The sequence below is a fragment of the Haliaeetus leucocephalus genome, unplaced genomic scaffold, assembly GCF_000737465.1.
Source record: "Haliaeetus leucocephalus isolate CR32 unplaced genomic scaffold, Haliaeetus_leucocephalus-4.0 Scaffold1, whole genome shotgun sequence".
NCBI classification, from domain to species: Eukaryota; Metazoa; Chordata; class Aves; order Accipitriformes; family Accipitridae; genus Haliaeetus; species Haliaeetus leucocephalus.
The window spans coordinates 13,407,463-13,429,967 of record NW_010972437.1 but is presented as its reverse complement, the minus strand read 5'-3'; the positions used below and the strand labels follow the sequence as shown (position 1 = coordinate 13,429,967).

Below are 22,505 nucleotides of genomic sequence, written 5' to 3'. Positions count from 1 at the left end.
TTCAGTGCATGCTTTATGAACATATTCATCTTGAAGAAAAACACAGTGAGATAAGGAATGTCTGGCCCGCTGAAATCAGTATAAGGATGTTATTGCCATGCAGGTTGCAGTACTGCAGGCTACTCTTTTCCCGCCCCTCCTTTGCACTGAGGGTCCTGGAGAAGCTGTGTAATACATACATCTATAAGGTAGTTATACAGTAATCTCACCTCTTCCCAGAAAAAGGCAGCTGCTTGCATGTGCACCTACTCTTTCTTCTAGGTATGCACACAGGACATAGATGTTCGATTCTTTTGCTAGGTCTTCAACATCCAGAAGGCAGCTGGCTAGTTAGGAAATACACTAATGTACTTCACTGTGGAAACCCATTCAAGTTTCTCTGTAACCTGTGCCCTATATATGAGGAGGGCTGGGAGAAGGCATTGACCTCACTCTTTTGTGTTCTGGATCCTTCCTTTCTCTCATATGAACAGAAATAACCCAAATCTCTGTATCCCTATGAGAGCAGGAGGGGTCTGTCATTGCATCAGAAGATAATAGTGACAGTTTTGGTTTTGGGAAGCATGAAGAATGCCAGAAACGTTACCCTTTTTAGAGTTTTACTTAGAGAGATTACCACCAAGCGCCTTAGCAAAGGATTTACAGATGCCAATATCAACATCCCCACTACAGTTTCCTTTCAAATCCTCTGTAATGATATCTCTTTGGGGTTTTGTTAATGCAAACAGGATAAGACCAAGGTGCCCTTAGGGAGCTGTGTCATCAGCTCTGCTTAACAGTGCAATGTAGAAGTCTCATTTAGCATTTAATGACTCCAAAGATAATGTGATAATGTGTGGTCCCTACTGCACTGAGTTGGTGACGGACCATGACAAAAGGAGAAAATGGATAGACACACAAACTGTGTGTTTAAAAATGCTTGTTATTGTTTCCAAGGAGGAATTATTTGTTTCTTAAACAGCTTTGCTTCCCTTTCCTCAGTCCTTCCTTGAAGCTAAATTGGCCATTCACTGAACTTCTGTAAATGAAGGAAGCTAGTTTTTCTACTTGCATGGTCTCAGAATGGTCTCAGATAGGAAAAATGGTGGCACTCCAGCTCATAGGATTTCATCTGCCTGTTGCATTCTGGTTTATATTGAGAAATGGAGGGAGGACCCAATTCTGCCAGTGCAGTTCTGCCACTGGAGACTGCAGTACATGACTCTGCTTCAGGGAAGGCTCAGTCAGATGATGACTGGATGGGTTCACAAAGGGGAAGGCAAAGAGGAATTCATACTTGACCAACCTGATAACCTTCTATGATGAAATGACTGGCTTGGTAGATGAGGAGAGGGCAGTGGTTATAGTCTACCTTGACTTCAGTAAGGCTTTTGACACTGCCTCCCAGAAGATCCTGAGAGGGAAGCTGATAACATATGGGCTAGATGAGCAAACAGTGAGGTGGATTGAAAACTGGCTGAGTAGCCAGACCCAGAGTGTGGTGATCAGTAGTAGGAATTCTAGTTGGGGGCTAGTAACTAGCAGTGTACCCCAGGGGTCAATACTGAGTCCAGTCCCATTCAACATCTTCGTTAATGATCTGGAAGATGTAGCAGAGTGCACCCTCACCAAGTTTGCTCATGTTCCAACCTGGGAGGAGTGGCTGATACACCAGAAGGTTGTGCAGCCATCCAGAGGCATGGAACCTTAACAGGCTGGAGAAGTGGGCTGACAGGAACCTCATGAAGTTCAGCAAAGGGAAGTGCAAAGTCCTGCACCACTGTATGCTGGAGGCTGACCAGCTGGAAAGCAGGTTTGCATAAAAGGAACTGGGATCCCAGTAGACACCAAATTGAACAGGAGCCAGCAATGTGCCCTTGCGGCAAAGAAGGCTAATGCTATCCTGGACTGCAATTAGGAGGTGTTGCCAGCAGATTGAGGAGCATGATTCTTCCCCTCTACTCAGCACTGGTGAGGCCACACCTCGAGTACTGTGTCCAGTTCTGGACTCCCCAGTACCAGAGAGATACAAAGCTACTGGAGAGAGTCCAGCAAAGGGTCACTAAGATTGATTAAGGGACTGGAGCACCGCTCACATGAGGAAAGGCTGAAACAGGTGGGACTGTTTAGCATAGAGAATAGAAAGCTCAGGACAGATACTATCAATATATATAAATATATGAAGGGAGAGTGTAAAGAAGACTGAGACAGGCTCTTTTCAGTGGTGCCCAGGGCCAGGACCAGAGGCAACGAGCATGAACTGAAACATAGGAGGTTCCATCTGAACATCAGGAAACACTTTTTCACTGTGAGGGTGACTGAGCACTGGCACAGATTGCCCAGAGAGGATGTGGAGTCTCCATCCTTGGAGATACTCAAAAGCCGTGTGGACATGGTCCTGGGCAGCCTACTAGAGGTGACCCAAGTTGAGCAGGGCTGTTGGACAGGATGACATCCAGAGGTCCCTTCCAACCTCAGCCATTCTGTGATTCTGTGAGCTGCCTTATGTGTGTAGCTATGACTCCAGCATTTAAATCTCACTCTGTATTATTTGAAATGACAAAGAAGGAGCTGCTGACTTGAAATTTTTTGTTATTCAAACACAAACTTTACCAGATCACTGCTATGTGCTTGCTTTGCTGAATAGTCAACAAAGAGCAGATTAATCTTGTCCAGAGTGCATGATTTTGAAGGAGGTCATTAGTCTTCACACATTTAACTAGAAACAGCTGCCCAATATGCTTTTTCTCATGAGACATCTGAAAATCAGCAAGGTCCAGATTTTCCCATCCTTTACATCCTTACTATGCTAGTCAAGTTTTGGAAAGTCCACGCTTTCAACCTGAAGTGTTTAAAATAACGCTGTGTGTTTATAACTGGAACTGAAGCTCAGAAACTGGAGGTTCATGCTGTCTCAAGTGATTTCTGTGAAGTGTTGCAGCCAAGTGTCACACTGTGCAGGAAACCCTTGCAAGGACTAGGCAAATTATAAATTAAAGATTGACATGGCTAGTGGGAATCAGGCATCATAGAGCTGAAGACTGTGTAAGTGTCCCTAATACACATTCATGCTGTCTGACTGGCAGAGTCCCAGAAGAGATTACCAGCACAGTGATAAGTTATCTAGCAAGCGTGAAAACTTGAGCCCTGCTTTACAGCTGTGGCATTTGGTGCTGGTGTTCTGGATGTGCCCATCCGTTCCCATATACATTAGGTTACAGCAGCACTTCCATGCCACTTTAGATTGAACCTTGTCTGAATAGAGTACCACTGGCCCAGTGTGCTGAAAGCAGGGTAAAAATCGAGGCAAGTAGATCTGGGGAAGAGGGAAAGGGACAAGGGCTGCACAGTAGCTTCTGTTGTTGATATTGGCTCCCTTGATACTGAGTATTGGGCTAATGAGAGCAGCAGGTTACAGGCGTGGGTGAGGTTTGCTGCTGGGATGGAAAAGATCAGCATAGACTCTTGAAGACAGTGAAGGCAGAAGGATTGTGCATTATAGGAATGCAGCAGCCAACGGTGTGCTGTGTGTTCCCATGTCACAGATGGAGTGGTTACACTGGCGATCCCTCTGCCTCTCCTTTCCCTTAATGAAACACATTTATTTATTTGAATATGCAAATGGTTCAGTGCGGTGTATATGATCTTTGATTTTTAAGACCATCTTACTTCCAGACCAAAGCCTTGATGTATGTATTCCTAACAGTTACCCTTACATACACCTATAATTACAGTGCCTGGAGGCAGTTCCATAGTTCTCAGCTGTACTGTGGGCACTGCATGTGGAACTCAGGGTTAGCAGGGATGAAGCATGGAGATGTATGAGCTTGTCTCTCCCAAATCCTTTTTCTCTATGAAACAGCAATTCTAAATCTTCACCCCCATTAGCTTGCACGTCAGCAAAGATGAGTCATTGGCGTGGCAGCAGGCCAGGAAGCATAGTTTTGCTCTCCTTTGCTGAATATTCAAAATAGCAAAATTTAGTGCCTGATTAATATTACATAAATATGCAAATTTTTCTAGCATAAAAACCGAGAGGTATAAAATTGGTGTGCATGTAATTTAAAAGGAAGACTATAATTTATAAGAAATTCCCCCACACAGGAAGGCGAATACCCAAGACAGGCTTCCAGAGATGTTGCTTATGAAGCACTGGCATGCTGTTGTGCTCTGGCTTTGCACAAGTGCCATTTAATTTTGCATAAAGGTGCTAATAAAGAATTCAGAATGTATCAAATGCTGTTTTTGAAGGTTGTTTAGCAGTGGGGCTAAGACAAAAGAAACTGGCAATTAGGTATATATTTAGCAGTCTTTCTGCAGGCATCTGGAGTTCATTTCAGCAATAATTCAAAAACCCCAGGACACTTTCTGCCTCCTGCTGCTAAGTGGATGTAGGAGTAAAGCTGCTATTTTCACTGACAAGACATTTTGCTTGTGAAATTCTCCCACTTGCGCATAATCACTGTTCTAGCAAACTCTAACATAAAACACAACTCTCCATGAGTCAGGGGGAACATGATGCCTTCTCAAGTGATACAGGATTGTAGGGAGAATTAAAGCAATCTCAGCTAAAGAATTTATATAAATTATGTGAGCCCTTGGCTAGTCTAATCAGGCTGGGCAAAGCAGTCACCTCAAGCGTTTCTTTATTTCAATAAGCCTTGCAATTCCTCTTCCACAGGCTTCAAATGCTTGTTTTTGCTGTAGTTACATGGACATAGTCTTCTTTCTGTTGATAAAAGGAATGGTTTGCTTTTTGCTGGTGTTTTGTTTTTCTTTCAATATCCAGGAAGGGAAACTCAGTAGGATTGTAATATTTATTAATCATTTTTTGAGGTGTGCAGAGGACAAAAAGGCATCTTCCATTCCAGAAGATGTGGGTGAAGAAGGTAATGCACTGCATTTTCCAGTCTTTCTTTGCTCATTGCTAGCTGCAGAGTTCATGTGAGAACTGTGAAACTCCTCAAGTCTAGGCTGTATAGGAGGCAAAAGACTACTCACTTGCTTTGCTTATTCTTCTGGAATACACACTTTTTTTGACAGGGCAGTTTGAATAAATCTAAAGCTGTGAAGAGTTTGGTATCTGAAACTGGTTTCACAGAGTGACCATGAGCCAGGGTATTTCCAAGAGCTTCCGTTGAAGAAAGGTGGTTGGCATGGAGGGAGATACAAGGTTACTAAACCTGTTCATTCTTTCAAAAGATAGCTTAAGGTAACTGCAGGTAAAGGTGTAACTTTTGGATTTGAAAGAATAAGGAGAAGGCTTCCAGCAAAGCTAGGCTGATGTTTACCAGGTGAAGGCACCAAGCTGGGTAAATTCAGGTTCTTCTAGATTGCTCTGACTAGTATTAGTATGTAGTTGTTTTTCACTACTTCTGATTGTTTTTATGATCAGTTATATTGTATGAGAGGTAGAACACAGTGGGTTTCAGGGAAGTGCTGCTGACAAGTACTGCTGTCAAAAGGCGAGGAAGCAGGGAAACAGCATTGGCATTCACACGACCTGTGACATCTCAGCATGCACATATTACATATATGCGCTGACAAATGTAAAACAGTGGCTTAACTGTACAAATGTAAATGAAAGCCTGATTTAAGCTGATTATAAAGAACACAGGTTATGGTCTGCATGTGCTGTCCCCCAAATTCTCATCTAGGCAAATTTGGTATAATCCAGGTAGTCTGTATGCCTTCTTGTCCTTGATCTCTTCAGACACTGTCAGTGCCGGGTCTACTGTACCACGTTAAAAACTGTGAGAACAGACAATCAACTACTTTGTTTAGTTGGTATGGTCTTATTTAATGTTGGTAGGTATGACTTAACTGGATATTCCATTTGTCCAGTCTGTTTGGAAAGGTTCTGTCAAAAAAAAAGATGGCAAAAATGATTCTCACTGTTACAACTCAAAGCTGTTTCAGGTGCTTGTCTCCTCATCAACTGCAATGTACAGTTGCTAAATGGGATTTTTGTGCCAACAAATCCTGTATAAGCATAGGTCTGCCAGTCCTCGGAAGAACAACTTTGTTCCTTGTTATTTTTTCATTTTTAAAGCTCGTGAGAATACACACAGTCTGGTTCATGGCTGATTTCTAATTGCCTTTTCATGGCAATGAGTATCTACGTGAACCAGACAAGCATGGCATGATCCTCGCTGAGTTAAAATTAAGTTCTGTTCACCATGGTGTGCTTTAATGAACCCTAGTTACTTATTACCAGTCTTTCTCTCATCTCTGCATGACTGGCTGAATAGCTGTTCCCGAGTTTCATTACTGGTTGAACAACAGCGTGGGATATAGCCATGCTGTTAATGCACACACTGAGTCTCCAAATAGTGATCCAGTATGCCAGTTTGCACTGTTCTCTCTCTTTTATCCTGGAACCAGCTTCTCTCTGAGCAAAATTGCAGCTTGAGTTACGAATAGGGCAGCACAGAGCCTCCCTGAGTAGCAGCTGCTGCAAAAATTTGCTGAGCCTCTTTTTCCTAGCTTTGTTCTTTTTCTAGCTGATATTTACTGGTTTTGTGCAGCTCTTAACATGCAGGGAACTTGAGTTGTTGTCTTTCATACTGGTTTTCTTTCCTGGCACATTTTCTCCTGTTTGGCCCTTGGAGCATGTGTATTGTGGGAAGGCAGCATGTGGACCCTGGCAAAGTCACCCTGCTTCATTCCTCTGAACATATTGGTAAAACAAAAAGCTCAAAACTACCCTTAAAAAGCATCCTAGTATGTCAGAGCAACATGTAGGCACTAGTTAAAGCAAGAATCCTGGTCAGTTACTCGGCATGGTAAGAATTTAGGTAGCCAGATAAATCCCAACTGCCCAGACCTTGTCTGGACTCTGAATGAACACAGTGTTTTGTGATGGTTTTAGTTACTCTCGCTGGATCCTGAAGTCAGTGAAAACCTTTCTAGCCTGGCTAGTATTATATATAGAGCTGGACAAACATCTCTGATTCTTCTACAGTAAAATAACTTACTTTTTTATTAAGAAAATAAATCTCTTCTGATACTGTTTTGAGTTCATTTTTCTCAGTATATTGTCTAAACCAGAGCACAATCAAAGTTGTTTGTGGGTAGCAGATACTGAAGGAATAAATTATGATTTTGATACTTGATTCCTGATGTTACTGATGCTGTCACTGAGTGGATAATGTAGAACTAACAAAAATTATCTAATGTGCTTATATTTCAGGCTGTTTGTAGTTTCAGCAGGCAACTTATAACCCATCAGTTTATCAAGAGCATTTAATAAAAAGTTTTTTGCAAGCTAACTACAGTATATTTGAAGAGCTCATAGACTTCGATTTATGGATTAAAAATAAGTTTTAATTAACTAAGTCTCCATAACTTTACTCACAGCTCTTGTCTTAGCTCTTTAGCAGAGCGTATATAATGTTGTCATCCCATTTGCTTTTGACAAAACGTTATCTGATGTCCTTTCTAATGCCTGGTTATTTTATTTCCTCAAATTGTTTACAGCACTTGTGAACTCAGGCCTCTGAGTGCTACAAGAAGCAAAGCTGAAGTCTTTGGAGTGCAAGGTTAATACTGATCCAGCTATTTACAGGGAAGCTGTAAGAAATGGAAAGGTTAGAGGTGTCATTCACCATTGTGCGTTTGCAGTGTAAATAACAAAAAGTGGCATTTGCTCAGTGTTTCCATTTTTAAGATTTTCATGTGATCACAACAGGAAAAAATTATATGAAAAAGGATTTAATCAGACTTCCAAAGCTGATTTTTATACTCATTTTTAGTTTCTACAGACTGTACCTTGTGGCTGTAATAACGCTTTCTGTTTTCAAGGATAGGCTGTTCAGTCAATGTTCTCACTTTCCTCCTTTTATTATGAAATATGTCCTTTCTAAAACCTGTGCTCTGATTGAAAACAGGACAGAAACCTGTGCTGTGGCACTTCTTTTGCTCAGAATTATTCCCATGAGTATAGATGTCTCAGAGGAAGGGTTGGTGGTTTTGGTGTTTTTCTTGTGGCCAGACATGTTAGCCACTTTTAAATCAGCTCAGCAAGGCATGGTGACTGGAGAGTATGGATGACCGAATTGAGACTGAATTGAGGGTTGCTTCTGGCATGGTAGTCAGCTTCCCGTATAAGCTGCTTTGTAGTCAGCTGAAGTTGACCAAGTATCCTCTGAAGTTGCATCACTTGAAGGAAGGAGGGGAGAAAAAAAGAGGCTGACCATAGGAATTTGCTGTTTGACTGGTTTTTTTCCTAAAAGAGAGGGATGTGAGGAAACTTAGCCCCAAAGTACATCTTTAAGCGTTGCCCATTCTGTGGAGAGGAGAGTACAGTAGTACTACAGACAGCCCATATGAGTGCTGACAGTCTAGGTGGCTATAGGTAGTTTGAGCACGCGCAAACATTCTGCCTCTTCTCAACCCCTTTTCTCTTAGAGGCTGTATCTGTAGCACCAGGTTTTGCTGCTAGTGGAGTATATTTTGTAGTGCTACAGAGTCGATACAAAAGCAGAATAATGCTACTGTTTGACTGTGAGCTGCTGATGTATGTGGGACATAAAAATCATAGCTGTACAAAAGCACAGGAGTATGACAGTTAAATTACCAGCTTGAAATAGTAAGTGGCTTTTGAACACCATGATCAACAGCCATGATGCAGCTAGGGTCTCATTGGTGCTCAGCTAGGAGGAGGTCACTGTGGCTAAACACTTTGGGAGAAACTCAGCACCCATGTAAGTGAGCTCATTCTGTTGATTTCATCAGTGTTGCATAATGGCAGAGTTTGATGCATAATAGCTATGAAAGTAGAGATCATGAATAAGAAAATTGGATTAAACTGTAAACAGTTTAAGGCTGATTTCCCAGGCTTTGGTGTGGAGGAAATTCTTATGATGCTTGTGGGGGCAAAGGTACAGTTGATTGGGTTTTTGGTGTTGGTTTTTTTCCCTCCCCATCCACATCTTTTGGCATTTCTTCCACAACTGGACCATAATGCTTGAGTCATTTGTTTGAAAGGCGAGTCCTTGGCAGACACTGTGCCACCACACTTCCTTAAGCTGCATGACTTTTATGGATTTTGTAATTATTCCGTTGCTCTAGGGACATGTTCTCAGGACTAGACTGATGAACCCGAAGTGTGGTACCCCTACTGCTGATGGTATGTAAGCCACCTGAAAGACATTGGGTTCCTGACAGAGAGCTGGCTGCAGCTCTTCTGGGATGTTTTGTGGGCTTTTGAACTAGTTCTGTTTCATTCCTGCATTTACAGAAGGTTTGCGTATTTTTCCCCTGAAATGTCTGCCATGGCATATTGCTAAACACAAGGCAGTGTGACAGTGTGTGCTCCAAAAGCAAAAGGAAGAAATATTCCTTGAGCAGAGGTACTGCACTTATTTTTAGTCAACAGAAAGAGGCATGGGGAAGGCTCTTTTGTTCCCTGATACGCCATTTTGCAAAGGTTGGAAACTGGCCTCCTACAGTTTACAACAAATGCCTTTCCTATTTGGAGAACAACATGAACTCCAGGCAAATGGATCTTGATATGTATTATCTGTTGTTCATATAAAAATTTTAAGTGTGCCTGGAGATTTTCAGATTTGGAAGTGTCATTCTTAGCATAATGTAGTTTCTCTGTGCCTGTGTTTTATGATCACAGGCCTTTACACAAGCATTTTGCCAGAACACATTACTGATACAACATTTTGCTGAGTATAATTACATTCTGCTAGGAAATTTGAATTCTCTCCATATCCTAATGTCTATTGAAAGACTCTCCTGAGATTTGAGCTTGGATTGTGAAGGTGTCTCTGACCTTGTACTCTTGGTTTTTTCTATCTACAAGAGTGGAAATACTATTATTCATACCAGCGGCTGCAAAATCAGTTAATGGGCAGTAGCTGTTGATGAGAAGGAATTGAGTGAAGAGAAAAGCACAGCTGAACCCAGGAGAGTGACAGCTTGATCAGAATGGTCTCTTTTACAGTACATCAAACATGAATAATTTCCTGCCTGTTCCATCATTTTAATTAAATAATTGGAAATCCTATTGATCTACGCAGGGCTTAAAATAACACAGTCTCAGTGGCAGGGCTGCGATTTCTGCAAAGAGGTATTGTTCCTAATTAGTATTAGGACGGGAGCCACCCATCTCTACAGCAGCTGAGCTTGTATTAGCACTATGTCAGGAAATCCTCTGATGTGGGGCTGGTATGGGTGAGCAGAACTGCACATGATGCTGAGCTCACTGATAAAACTGAAGTGTGTGGATTTAATGTTGCTCTGAATACTGACTCAAGAGTTTATATCCCTTCTGTTGCTGCATTTTGTAGAGATCTTTCATCAACTTACTGTCTAAAATAAGAGGGTAATGAGCATCACCAACCAAAAAATCTGAGGAATCAGTTTGAGATGCTGTTGAAAGATCATCTCTCTCTACCCCCCATCTTTCCTTCTCCGTTTCATTGATGCTGTGTGGGTGACTGGTTCATCTGGCTCTTCTCAGTTCACAGTGGGTCTCTGCTACTCCCCTCATATTTGCCATTCACTGATTAGTAGCATAAATCCTACTCTGGGGGACTGAAAACCTAAGAGACAGCAGGATCTGGAAAGGGAAACCAGCGTGTTCTTCCACTCAGCAAGAACCAAGAAGCATCTGTTCAGAGCAGAGCAGTGATACAGACACAGCAGCTGGCCAGGCTGAAACTCAGAAGAGGAAGAAGTTGGCAGTACAGCCCTTTATGTATTGGATTTGCTATAATTAAATATTTAGCTGTGCTGCAGCTTGAGGGCTCCAGGACATACAAGTGCTATTGGCCAAAGTTTTTTCAATTTAATGACTATTTTGCATATCATTTCATACCCTTCTCAGGTAAAAAGTTGGGTAACTCATCTGAAGTCTCTCATGCAGAAACATCTGCACATCAGGTCACTTGTGTAAAGTTAGCTTAGCATTGTCATTATAAGTAACTAGGACAGCCTGGGATATGAAGTCCTATTAGATTTCAGTCAAGGACTAAATCCCAGACACAAATCTTGACTGCTGATGAAATGTAGCTGATTTATCATCCTGTGGCTGATCAACATGTGCACATACGTGTGCTTTCGCACTCCACTGCCTCTTTATTTATAATCTGTGAATCTCAGTGATATTTTTTTTTTATTTGTCAGTTTTATGACATCTTTCAAGCAAGTAGTCCATGGTGTTTTATAAACAAGCTAATGAATGCACTTTCCCAGCATCTTTATGTGGCAGACAAGATGTATGAATACCTTCTGCCCAACTTTAACAAAAAGTAAACTATGTAAAGAAATTTGAAAATTTTTTGGATCACATAAGTTAATAGAAGAGCTAAATCCAGAATTTAGGACTCCTGACTGTTCTCTGGTCTTGGTCATTTCTTAGCACGTATAATGGAGAATAAACTGATATGTTTTGGGGCAGAAGTAAGTGCAATTGTTTATTTTTTAAAGGAAAACTTCAAAAAAGCAGAAACTTCGAAGCATTGCTGTCAGTAGTATTGTCAGATTACTTGCACTAAATAGGATCTGAATTTCATTAATGCCCACCTAGACGTAATTATCTATTTGCTCTGTAATGAATGCAGTATTGAAGGATGTCCCAGTACAGCTGGTTATGGTGCAGTATAGAATACTGTTGTCTAATATACACTTGGTAAAGGAGATAAAGACATTTATTCTGAATTATTTAGACAAGCTGGTATCATGTTTTGCTTTCCTTGGATATACTTTGAGACTTCGGGCTATTGCACTGTGGTAACAACGTGCCTTTCATTCAGCTTGTTGCGTGCACAGTATGTTGGTCACTGATCAGTGCTGCAGAAGTTAAGCCAACTTGCAGTAGCATTCATTTCAGCTGCACAGTTGCTGCTCCCCTTGGATGTGATAATAGCGCCCATCACCCTGCTATGCTTCATTCTGCAGAGTTTATCATGAATTTCGGGCCTGTCTGGAAGAATGCCTGCTCTTTCCACATGGCCTTCTTTCTCACCTCTTTTCATTCCTCTCGGGATCCTTTCAGAAGCAAACACAGCACGTTTTTGGCAATTCTTAGACAAATGTAAATAAGCATTTATGCTTCCACCCATCCCTCTCTTTCTTTATCTCTCTTTGAAGCTTCATCTCCCTTTTGTCCTTCCATCCCTGTGCAAGACAAGTGAACATCTTGCCAGGAATTAATAACTGTTATCCAAGAGCCTAGACTTGTGCCCACTAAGTTGAGGGGAGGGAGTGTAAACTTGTCTGAGTCAGTGTATGGGCCTGTTGCTGATAGCCTCCCAAGTACGGCTTTGCTGGCTAGATAAAGAGTTAGACAGTAGAGGAAGAACCTGTGTTATCACTGATGTGATGCAGCTGATTGTTTAGTAGTTGTTGAAAATGTGTTAATTTTATTCTGAGTGTTCAATTAGAGCAATAGTACAGTAAGTACAGAATTACCTCTCCCAGTGGCTCAGATATTGTGGCAGCATTCCTGAAAGTCTACCACAGATTTCTGTAAGAGTAGATTGGATCTTAAGTGGTGAATTTGTTTTCATTTGCCTTCATCAGCCACATTACTTAATTCAAGATGCAAAACTGAGAGCTTCCCGCGGCCAGGTGCACAACCCTGCTTGGGATGCATTTAACAAGGGTAGAGTACCTTTCATGAGATTGTGTTGTTTTATCCAGCTATCAGAATTTTTCAGGGCCTCAGAAAGATTGCTACAGTCCAGAACGTATTTTCAAAAGCAAAAGCTAACATTTTGTTTCAAATTGCAGAGACCTGAGAAATGCTTACCAAAGTTTTCAGAGAAGTAGAGCACTTGCAGCTTAAAGGAATTTCTCCCTGTGAGATCAAGTCTAGCTGTTTCAAGTCAGATAGCCAAGAATCAGTTTCTACCATTCATTATGAAAACCCAGATTTAACCACTGGAGAGCTTTGAAAAATTCCAGCAAGCATGTTTGCAGATTTAAGTGCCTGAATGCCTTTTTGAGTATTTGAACCTAAGATTTATTTGCATATACATCCTATAGGCACTTTCTCCTTCATTATAATCCATTCTCCTGCTGCTTTTTCCAGTCCCCCTTATTTGTGTAGTTGGGTAAAATGCTTCTGTTGAATCCTTTCAGCAGTGGAATTGGTGGAAAGTTGTCTAACCTTTCTTCCCTCCCTCTGTTCCTCAGTCTCTACAAGTAGAATTTCTCTCTGTATTCTGCCCATGAACTGTATGATTTTTCCCCCCATTTCAGACTTGTGACATGGAATAATTGATTTATTCTCAGAGATAAAGTTTATTTGCTTTCCTCCATTTTTTCTATCATTTCCTGTATTTTTCATTCAGCTCCTCCTCAGCCCTACCTGCTTAGATATAGCCTTAGCTCCATCTGCACACCTACCCTGCACATCAGGTCACTAACCCCTCTTAGCATTGCTGAGCAATTAGTGAGATCCTCTATGCAGCTTTAATGGAGAGTTCCAGTCCTGTCCTTAGTTTGCCAGACATGAGCAGGTTAGAAAGAGGTCTGCTTTTTCAATGAAGGCTTGTTTCCCATCTCTAATACACAGTAGATGACTCATTTGCACAGTGAAACTGCTTTTGGAACCAGAAACACTCTTTTTGGCCTTGCTGTCTTCCTGATATTTTGAACTTGTGCAAGAACAGACCATCTACATCTCTAATGCTGCTTTTTTGACTTGACTCCTGTGGAAGTCCCCAGAGGTGAATTTGGTCCAGTGAATGAAAATACAAACAGAAACCTGTAGAAACTGCATTTATAATTCTGGAGCATATAAAATTTTAGACATAAAAAAGACAGTTGGATGTAAACAATGGTAGCTTTACATACAGGAGTTGTTGAGTTCAAGTTTGAATTTGATATAGTGGTTAGAACTGAAATAAGTACTGGTGAAGTAAAACAGTGCTGACTACAGCTGTGTTTTGATATGCGTGAGAGCATCTCCTTGAATTATAAAGTGGGGTATTGCTGTGCCGTGTAGAGCTACCATTGGCAGAACAAATTACACAAAGCTGAGACTGAAGAGTTTTAGCTGACGGAAGCAATATTATGATGGGGTTTTTGCAAAGTGGAAAACAGTTCCTTTTTCTGATGTTCACTCCATGAACAGAAGAGTGTAAAAACACAGCTGTATAGTAAGGTTATAAAACATCCACTCCTCAATAAATTGTGAAGCAAACATGTAGTTTAGTGTAAGAAGGCAAAAATAAAAAGGTAGAAAATTTATTATTAAATGCCCTACAGTATTAAGGCCAGTGTATGAGAAATCACTGGCTGATTTTTGACCAATGCTGTTTATATGCATAAATCATTACCACTAAATGTTGTATTCTGGGTTTGCTGTCTGTGCATACTTCGTATTAATACTACTTGAGCTGATTTTTATGTTGTTGGAAAGGATTGTGGCAAATGTGATCGCTTCTTAAAAAGCTGAGCCCAGTATCTCTAACTTTTCAAATGAGAGCTGTGCTGTTCAGAAGCCCTTACGAGACCTGTTACATCTGCCTTCAGACAAAGCTGGAGCAGCCCAAGAGCTGGGCAGTCATTTGCTTGATTAAACGTGCCATCTAGTGGCTAGCAGGTGATAGTTAATTTAAAAAAAGAAAGAACATAAAGCCAATGGACTTCTTAATGAATTTTTACACCAGCAGGGAAAATGGATGCAGGTTGACAAATCCTTATATTGCCTTCTTTTTCTCCCCCTAATTAACAGGCATTCATAGATCATTATTTGTTTCCAAAAATGCTGATGTTTCTACTGTCGTCCACTCTCTGCTCTCAGGCTGTTTGCTGAGGTCCACACTGAATTGTCTGCTATGGCAGAGTACTTGGGTGGAATAATTAGTGCTGTATTCACAAAGTTTCAGAAGTCATATTGTAACATCTCTATTACTGCCTGCATCTGAAATGTTGAGTCTCAAAAAATTGGTTCAAATGTCTAGAACTTCCCAAATTTCATAGAATCATAGAATGGTTTGGGTTGGAAGGGACCTTTAAATGTCATGTAGTCCAACTCCCTCTGCAATGAGCAGGGACATCTTCAACTAGATCAGGTTGCTCAAAGCCCCATCCAACCTGACCTTGAATGTTTCCAGGGATGGGAAATCTACCACCTCTCTGGGCAACCTGTTCCAGTGTTTCACCACCCTCATCATAAAAAATTTCTTCCTTATATCTAGTCTAAATCTACCCTGTTCTAGTTTACTAGACCATTACTCCTTGTTCTATCACAACAGGCCCTATTAAAAAGTTTGTCCCCATCTTTCTTATAAGCCCCCTATGAGTATTGAAAAGCTGCAATAAGGTCTCCCAGCCCTTGCCGCACCCAAGTATCCCTGTTGTCCACCTGTCCTTTATGTAACTGCTAAACCTTGCACTTGCTTGTACATAAGCAGTGTGCAAATTGGATTTTGTGAAAAAAGTGGCCGCCAGAGCTACCCAGTACCTCAGCGGTTAGCACAGGCACCCAGGATGTTCAAGACCCAGGGTTAAGCCCTTTGACTGGTTGATTATTTTGACTTTGGATTCCTGTTGGTGCTGAGGTTTCCACTGAATAAGTGCTTATGTTGGGGCACTCAGCCAAAGCCCCCCATCCCCATTCTTAGAAAACCCCATAAGAGGCTGAATCCTGCCACAGATGTGCCATTGTTTCACATGCCACTGAAATCTCACTTTAATTGAACGGTCTCAGACTGTTTTCAGTTCCACATAGCACATCACTCACCTTGCTGATACCAAGAGGGCAAAGACATCCATAGCTGTGTACAATGAAACAAACCCATCGGCTTTGAGATTGGGTTTGGGAAAGAGGGCGTCACATGGGAGTACGTAGGGAGCGTTGCCTGGCTCATGATACAGATCCGTCTCGTGTAACATGGGAGAGGTTGCAGCTCGCTGTCATGGCCTGGGAACACGGTTTGAAGAACATGTGGGTTGCACTGTAGTGTAACAGCCTCATACATGCTCTTATCCTGTGCTGATGTGGGGGCACCAAACCCCTACTGGAGGCAGTTGAGTTGGAAAAGCTTTATTTAAAAAAATGGAATAAAATGATCTTTGTTATTAATCAGGGAAGGAATTATTTGAGACAACACCTGCCAGCTTTATAAAAGAAGAGAAGAAATGCACACTTAGGATCTTTTTTTTCTATATGTGATGTTTGCAAAATGAAGTTAAACACTGAAAGCAACATTTTGATGTTGTTTCTCTCTGGAGACACCTGTGTAATTCAGTCCGAGACACTATTACTCTGAGAACCAACTATCCATGTGGATCCCATCTAATCAAGTACTTGTCATCTTGATTTAAAAAAGGGCTTCTTTCAGATTGTTGGCTTAAGGAAAGTGTTATTATTTTTCTGTCCCTTTCTCTTCTAGGATATTAAACACAACATTATTTGAACTGTATGAAGCTCTGGGCAATTTTCCTGCCTTGTGGATCTTCAATGTGCTGCTTGTGATTCTTCAAATTCTGCACTGTTTTTGGTCTTACCTAATCATAAAGGCAGCCTACAAAGCAATTTCAAAGGGCAAGGTAAGACAGCACAGTTCTGTTTCATGTTTAGGACTTTTAACGTTTTCAGTATCAATACAGGGTCACTGACTTTTTGCTTACTTTTTCTTTCTAACCCATAACACGTTACTGAAGACACATGCTGTTTTATGTAAACTTTTCCCTCCTTTCATGGAAACTTTTTTCCACTCCTTCTAACACATGTCAAATAAGTTAATATACTCTTTATAATGACTGTATTTATATGTGCTTCCACACTTCTTTTTTATAATCTGGTACACTGAACCAAACTACATTAAGCAAATTGGATTAAAAAAAAAACCCAAGCAAAATGCTTTCTTGGGGCTGCCAGATCTGGTTTTTTTTCTTTATAGTAGTTGTTAGCAAAGTGTTCATTTCACAGCTGGTAGTGATAGTAGTAATAATACAAATCGAAATTCTGCTACTTTTGCTAGTGGCAAAGTTATAAATCACAGCCTCTTCTGGGTTTTGATTTTAATGACATTCGGCAAAGGGCTATGTACTTTCTTTCTAGGATTCCCGCAGCAAGACCACTTGGGATCAAATTTAGTGTCTTGCTGCTGTTGTTACCTTTGACAGGAAGATATAATTCACAGAAATGCTAGCCCCATTATACCTGCTGTGCAGATACAACACTCACATTGAGACGGTAGAACTAATGTTTAGAGATCATGTAAGGTACAGGGCATTTTGCCCTTAAAAAGTAGAGCGCATGAGTGGATGTTTTAGACATGTGACTGCCCCCAAAGTGAATGGGATTGTTCTGCAGAAAACTGCTTTCTATGAATGTACTGGAGAGCTTAGCCTTGCACTGGACGGAGCCCAGAATCTACCACTTGCTCTATATGAAAGACAGTGCATTCATGAACTGTATTTTGCCTGGAAGCCCCACTTCAGTCTCCTCTGCTTTTAGTGATTATTAGCCTCAGCTGTCCTGTCTGAATCACACCAGTGACTTCAAAGAGCGCTTCATACTGTCTCTTACTCTGCTTGTTTATCCTTTCCCTTGTGCTGTGCTGGAAGGCTGGGAAGTGGAACCCGTTGCATGTAAGTTTCTTTCAATTTATTATGCAAAAGATTTATTCTGCACAATACTGGTGTTTGTGGGTGTTTTTTTAATTTCTGGTTTCTGCTTGGTATTTTTATCCATTGTTTGTGTTTATATATTTAAATGAAGTCTACCTTTAAAGGCCATTTTTATTTCTTGGCTATGCATTGCCTAATACCATGCAAACCCACTTCTGCCTGTAGTATCTGGATGCTATTATGTTATAACCTTTTTTACACATATGTAACAGCAGGATAAGCAGGTGCTCTGTCACCATTCAGGAAGCATACTTGAGAGCCTAAGTCCTCTGCCTTGTAGTTCACACAATTGCACAGGAGAAAATTTAGATTGTACGAGAGCAGAGTTAGACATTCTCAGTAAGACAGTGACCAGGTTAAAGATGCACGTGTATGACATATACACGGAGGATTCTTCTTCTTTCAGATCTTAACTTACTTCCTCACTCGCAACCCCATTCTTTCCGTTTCTGCAGTAAAATAAGCAGTGTTTTCACAACACATTACAGATATCTTACAGTTGATCTTCATCTTTAATTATTGTTTTATTTTTGTACTACTAGTATCCACCTTTGGAACAGCTCAGCTGATAAAGCAATTTATTATCATTAAATTTGTAACTAATTCTGATCATCTGTTTCTTACTCATTGTTCTGCTTAGGAGTTTTATAAACCTAGATATATATTTTCTAGACTACTTCTGTAGAAATTACTCCAGTGGGTTCTTTTGGGAATAAACAAAGAGACTGAAGTACTGCAAGATGTGTTGCATTCATATCAGATTTTAAGTGCAGAGACCCTGGTATGTTGCTGCATTTTAAAAATAAAGAGAGCAGAGTTTAACAGAAGTGGCTGCAGCATAGAATCTTCTTTTGATTGTTTGGCTTCAGGGCAGGACCCTAGCAGAAGAATTGTCAGTGAATATAATATATTAAGAGAATTTAAGATGACACGGAATTTTTTGATCATCCTGTCTGCCCTCACGTCAATCACAGGCACTCAGTACTCTGTATTGGGCCCATTCTCTTCTGTCTGATAAAAGTATAATTCTAAGTGTACTTCTGTATCCCCAACAGCTTTAATATAAAAGTCCCTTTATATAAAAGAGACTGAAGTAATCTGTTAATTGAAGCTGTGTAAGTATGGAATCAAATTTCTGACCTCACCTGAAGTCCAGTTTCATGGGTGTCAGAATTGCAGGCTTGCTAGACATTGACATTGAAAACTTTACTTATTAGGAGGTATATGGGAACTGTGTGTTTCTTTTTTCTCTGTTCCCAAGCAAGTAGTGTCAGTCAGGTGTTATGATATTGCAAGGATGGTAGCAACACTGGGAGCCCCAAAGGCAAATGGCTGTTTCTGAGGCGAGAGCTGGAGAGCAGAATTGTCATGAGGGCTTTCTGGTGTAGAGGAGGATTACTGTAAGCAAAAAATTACATGCAGTGGCCCTGTTCTTAAATTGTTTTGATTTGGGGGGAAAAAGACTTGCCATGTGTTTTGCCCCCTTTATTTCAATTTGCTATAGTAAAGTCAATTGTAATTGCCCGATGTGGCAACCAGCACAGCATGGATAGACTCTGAAGGAATTAGGAAGCTCAGCTATACAAATGGGTAAGAAGCAAGCATGGAAAGCTGCATCTTTAAAGCTGCATGCAGCTTAGACTTCAGACCTCTTTCCATTGATGCTTTTTTTTACTTCATCTGAGGCACTCTTACCAGTTTTGGAGATGTTCAAGGTCAGAGTGGGTAGAGCTCTGGGTCACCTTACCTGGCTCTACAGCTGACCCTACTTTCAGCAGAAGGTTGGACGTAGACTTCCTGAGGTCCCTTCTGACCCAAGTTATCCTACGATCCTACATGTTGGCAGGTGCCATTGTCACCTCCCTGGGAGAAACATGCCATTAAAACCAGGGCAGGCAGGGCCTTTTCTTTGCAGGGTTTTCTTTTCTGTTGTCCTTGTTTGGTCTCCTTTACCTGCCTGTTGTTGGCTTCCTCATGTTTTCACTTGTTTTGGGTGCACCTGACTGAATAAGGTGAAGCAAAGTCACCTCAGGGATTCTGAAGGGACTCAGTTCTCAAACTTAGTGAAAGAGCTCTACAAAGGAGGAGAGTGGACTCCTTAACATAAGGAACAGCATTCACCCAGGAAATGGGTATAAACTGGCAGGAAAGAAGTCAGCTGGAAATTAGCACGAAATCCCTAGCAATTAAGGTCAGTTTCTGAAACAGCTTTCCAGTGACACAATGGGGCAGGCAGTTGAACTGCTGAAGTACGTTTGTGGTTCCTGTGGTAGGGACTGAAGTGGACTATGTCTACGGTTTCCAAGCCCTGTTCTCACCACTTGCCTGAAGTCAGAGACTGGAGTTACCTGGTGCAGTGAGTTATGTTTTGGCCAGTACTCCTGTCTCCTACTGCCAGCCTGTAGCACTGTTCCCTGGAGCCATGTGGCCTCTAGAGAATGAGTTGGGAGGTGAGGGGGAGGAAGTTGGGGTGAATATTTTGTACTATCAGGTCAAAGGGAAACACCCCAAAGGAAGCAAAGGAAATAAAGTTGTAGTAGGAGGGCAGAGGGGTCTGAGGCTAGGTTGAACTTGGGAGCTTGAATTATTAGTTCCTTTAGTCTGTGCACAACCCTTTGCTTTGAGCACTGTGCCTGCACTTGAACATACTACCTTCAACGCACCAGTGCAAAGTTCTCAACCTGCCTTTGCACATGGCATATGTGTGTACAGGCATCTGTGTTTGAAGTGAGTCCAGGCAGGCAAAGGCAGAGAAGTGTGCCAGAGCCGAGACCACCTTCAAAGCTCAAATTGAAAAATGTTTGAATTCTCTGATTCTCTTGAACCGAAAAGCTCAGTTGTTTTCTTACAATCACCTACTGCTTGCTGCTTTTTCAAATTCTACAGGTAGCAAAGGATGACCGAAGTGACATTGAGTCAAGCTCAGATGAGGAAGAAACAGTACCTCGTTCAAAGACCCTGCACAGCACTATCACCACTAATGGGACTAGCGGTGCCAATGGGACAAATGGGTATCTTACTGGTGGCACTTGCTCAGAGGAGCATTAATCCTTGAGTTCAATCATGAGACACGAACAGAATGAACTGTTTGCTACTGGAAGTAAATTATAAGTTGTGAATGCGGTTTCTTCATATATCTCAGCATCAGAAAAAATTAGGAGTATCAAAGCATTCTGATAGCGCACTGCCATATTTCCTGTTTGTGAATGAAGACAACACACCATTCTGTATACGTAGGCATGCTGTATGTGTATGTAACTGACACAATGGGAGCAGTATTTTCACTTGTACTGTCTTTGAAATATTATTTATTTTGTGTTCTTTTGGGAACTTCTGGACAAAAGGGAATATCCATTCTCAACCTTTATCTCTTCGGATTCTCAGTGGTAGAGAGCATCATGCTCAGATCTCTTCTGTCCATCCCTGTTGCTTTTGCTGAGTCTGCTATAAGTAATAGTTGCTTGATTTGTTACTTACAGTAAGATAGAACATAGCTTTATAGATTCTAGATCTGCTTCAGATATTTTTGCTATCTTTGTGTTTTAAAGTGCTGGTTTTGAAATTGCCTATCAAATCACAGTGGCCATTCCTCCAACGTAAAGTTTTAAAACACTGGATTGATATTTTAAATAGTAGGTAATGTGGTCGATTAGCAATTTGGGGAAAAAAACTGTGGTAATTGTGGGATATTATTTTAGCATAATTTAAAATTCAATTTGGTGGTTAATTGCATTAGAAGTAGACTTGATTTGTTGTGCAAATACCCAAAAGCATTGATGTCAATGATTGGGATAAACTCATTCTCACTTTTTTTTTTTTTTGCCTTGCAATTTTTGACCTCTACAGATTTTAGCTTTTTGCAGAGATTCCATGTTGAAAGGTGTTTGTTCAAGTGCACCATTGTGAATCCAGACATCACTCCTGAAACTGTTCTTGCACGTTCAGATGGATCAGAGCAGGGGTGTAATGGAAAAAATAGCAGATGAAAAGTTCATTGCTTCCTCGGACACAGTTCAGTCTAGGTATCGTTCTTATAATTATTGCCACTTTCTTGGTAGGGTGAAGAGAGAGAAGGCAGAATGTCATACATTACTAGGATTAGTTTATTTTAAATGCATGAAAACTTAAGCAAAATTCAGTTAATGTAATTCACAGCAAACTTTGAATGCTCAGCAGTATTTCATCACCTCTACAAATAAAATTAAGGGTGTCTGTAAAATAATTTTGCCCTCCTTTTTCATCCAAGATTTAGAAATTGTCCCAAAGAAGACAAATTAACACCCAAAATAAACATCTTTTTAAACATTATATACACACTTCTTCCAGTCTCTAGATCAAAGTTTGATGTAGGATGCTAAGGATCAACCAACTCTTGCAGGACACTTTTTTTTTTGACAGCAGTGCCAAAAGTAGGCAAGGTTCTTGGGTAACAGACTCTATGCAACCTACTGTTCAACAGTATTGTTTATGTGCACACAGAACCAATGTGCTTATAGACCAAAGACTTATATATATATTTAAAAAAAAAAAGGAAGGAACAAACCAGGAAAAAAATGTAACGGTGTGTCTTCTATATACAAAGAGATTGGAGTGCCGTGTTCAGCTGGAACTCTAAGCCAGGAGATCTTTCTGATTCCTTCCACCTATGCAAATAGCAAAATATAGATGGTTTCTGATGCCATAAAACATGTTTAAAGGCTCTGTTTTATACAGACTCCATGGAAGAAAGTTGTGTTGCCACTTCTTTCTTTTGAAAAACTGAGATTTGTCCTATTCTATTGGTCACTCTTGAAAACTTCTGAAACCTTTATTATCCAATAGGGACCCTTGTGTGTTAGCAAAAAATGTGCTAAAAGTAAAGGCAGAATGGCATGAATGAAAATAATACCTCCACTTAGTAGACAGTAAAGGTAAGGAAACCA

General features: G+C 40.8%; 1 protein-coding gene across 1 annotated transcript in view; it reads left to right on the top strand.

Annotated features, from left to right (window-relative positions):
* CERS6 (ceramide synthase 6) overlaps positions 1 to 21,719 on the top strand; it is a 130,037-nt gene extending 108,318 nt beyond the window's left edge. Inside the window, exons 9-10 of the mRNA XM_010567268.1 lie at positions 16,341 to 16,497; positions 20,470 to 21,719. Coding sequence (XP_010565570.1) covers positions 16,341 to 16,497; positions 20,470 to 20,631 — 319 coding nt within the window. The 3' untranslated portion in view covers positions 20,632 to 21,719. The remainder of the gene's footprint in view (positions 1 to 16,340; positions 16,498 to 20,469) is intronic.
* The last annotated feature ends 786 nt before the right edge of the window (positions 21,720 to 22,505 follow it).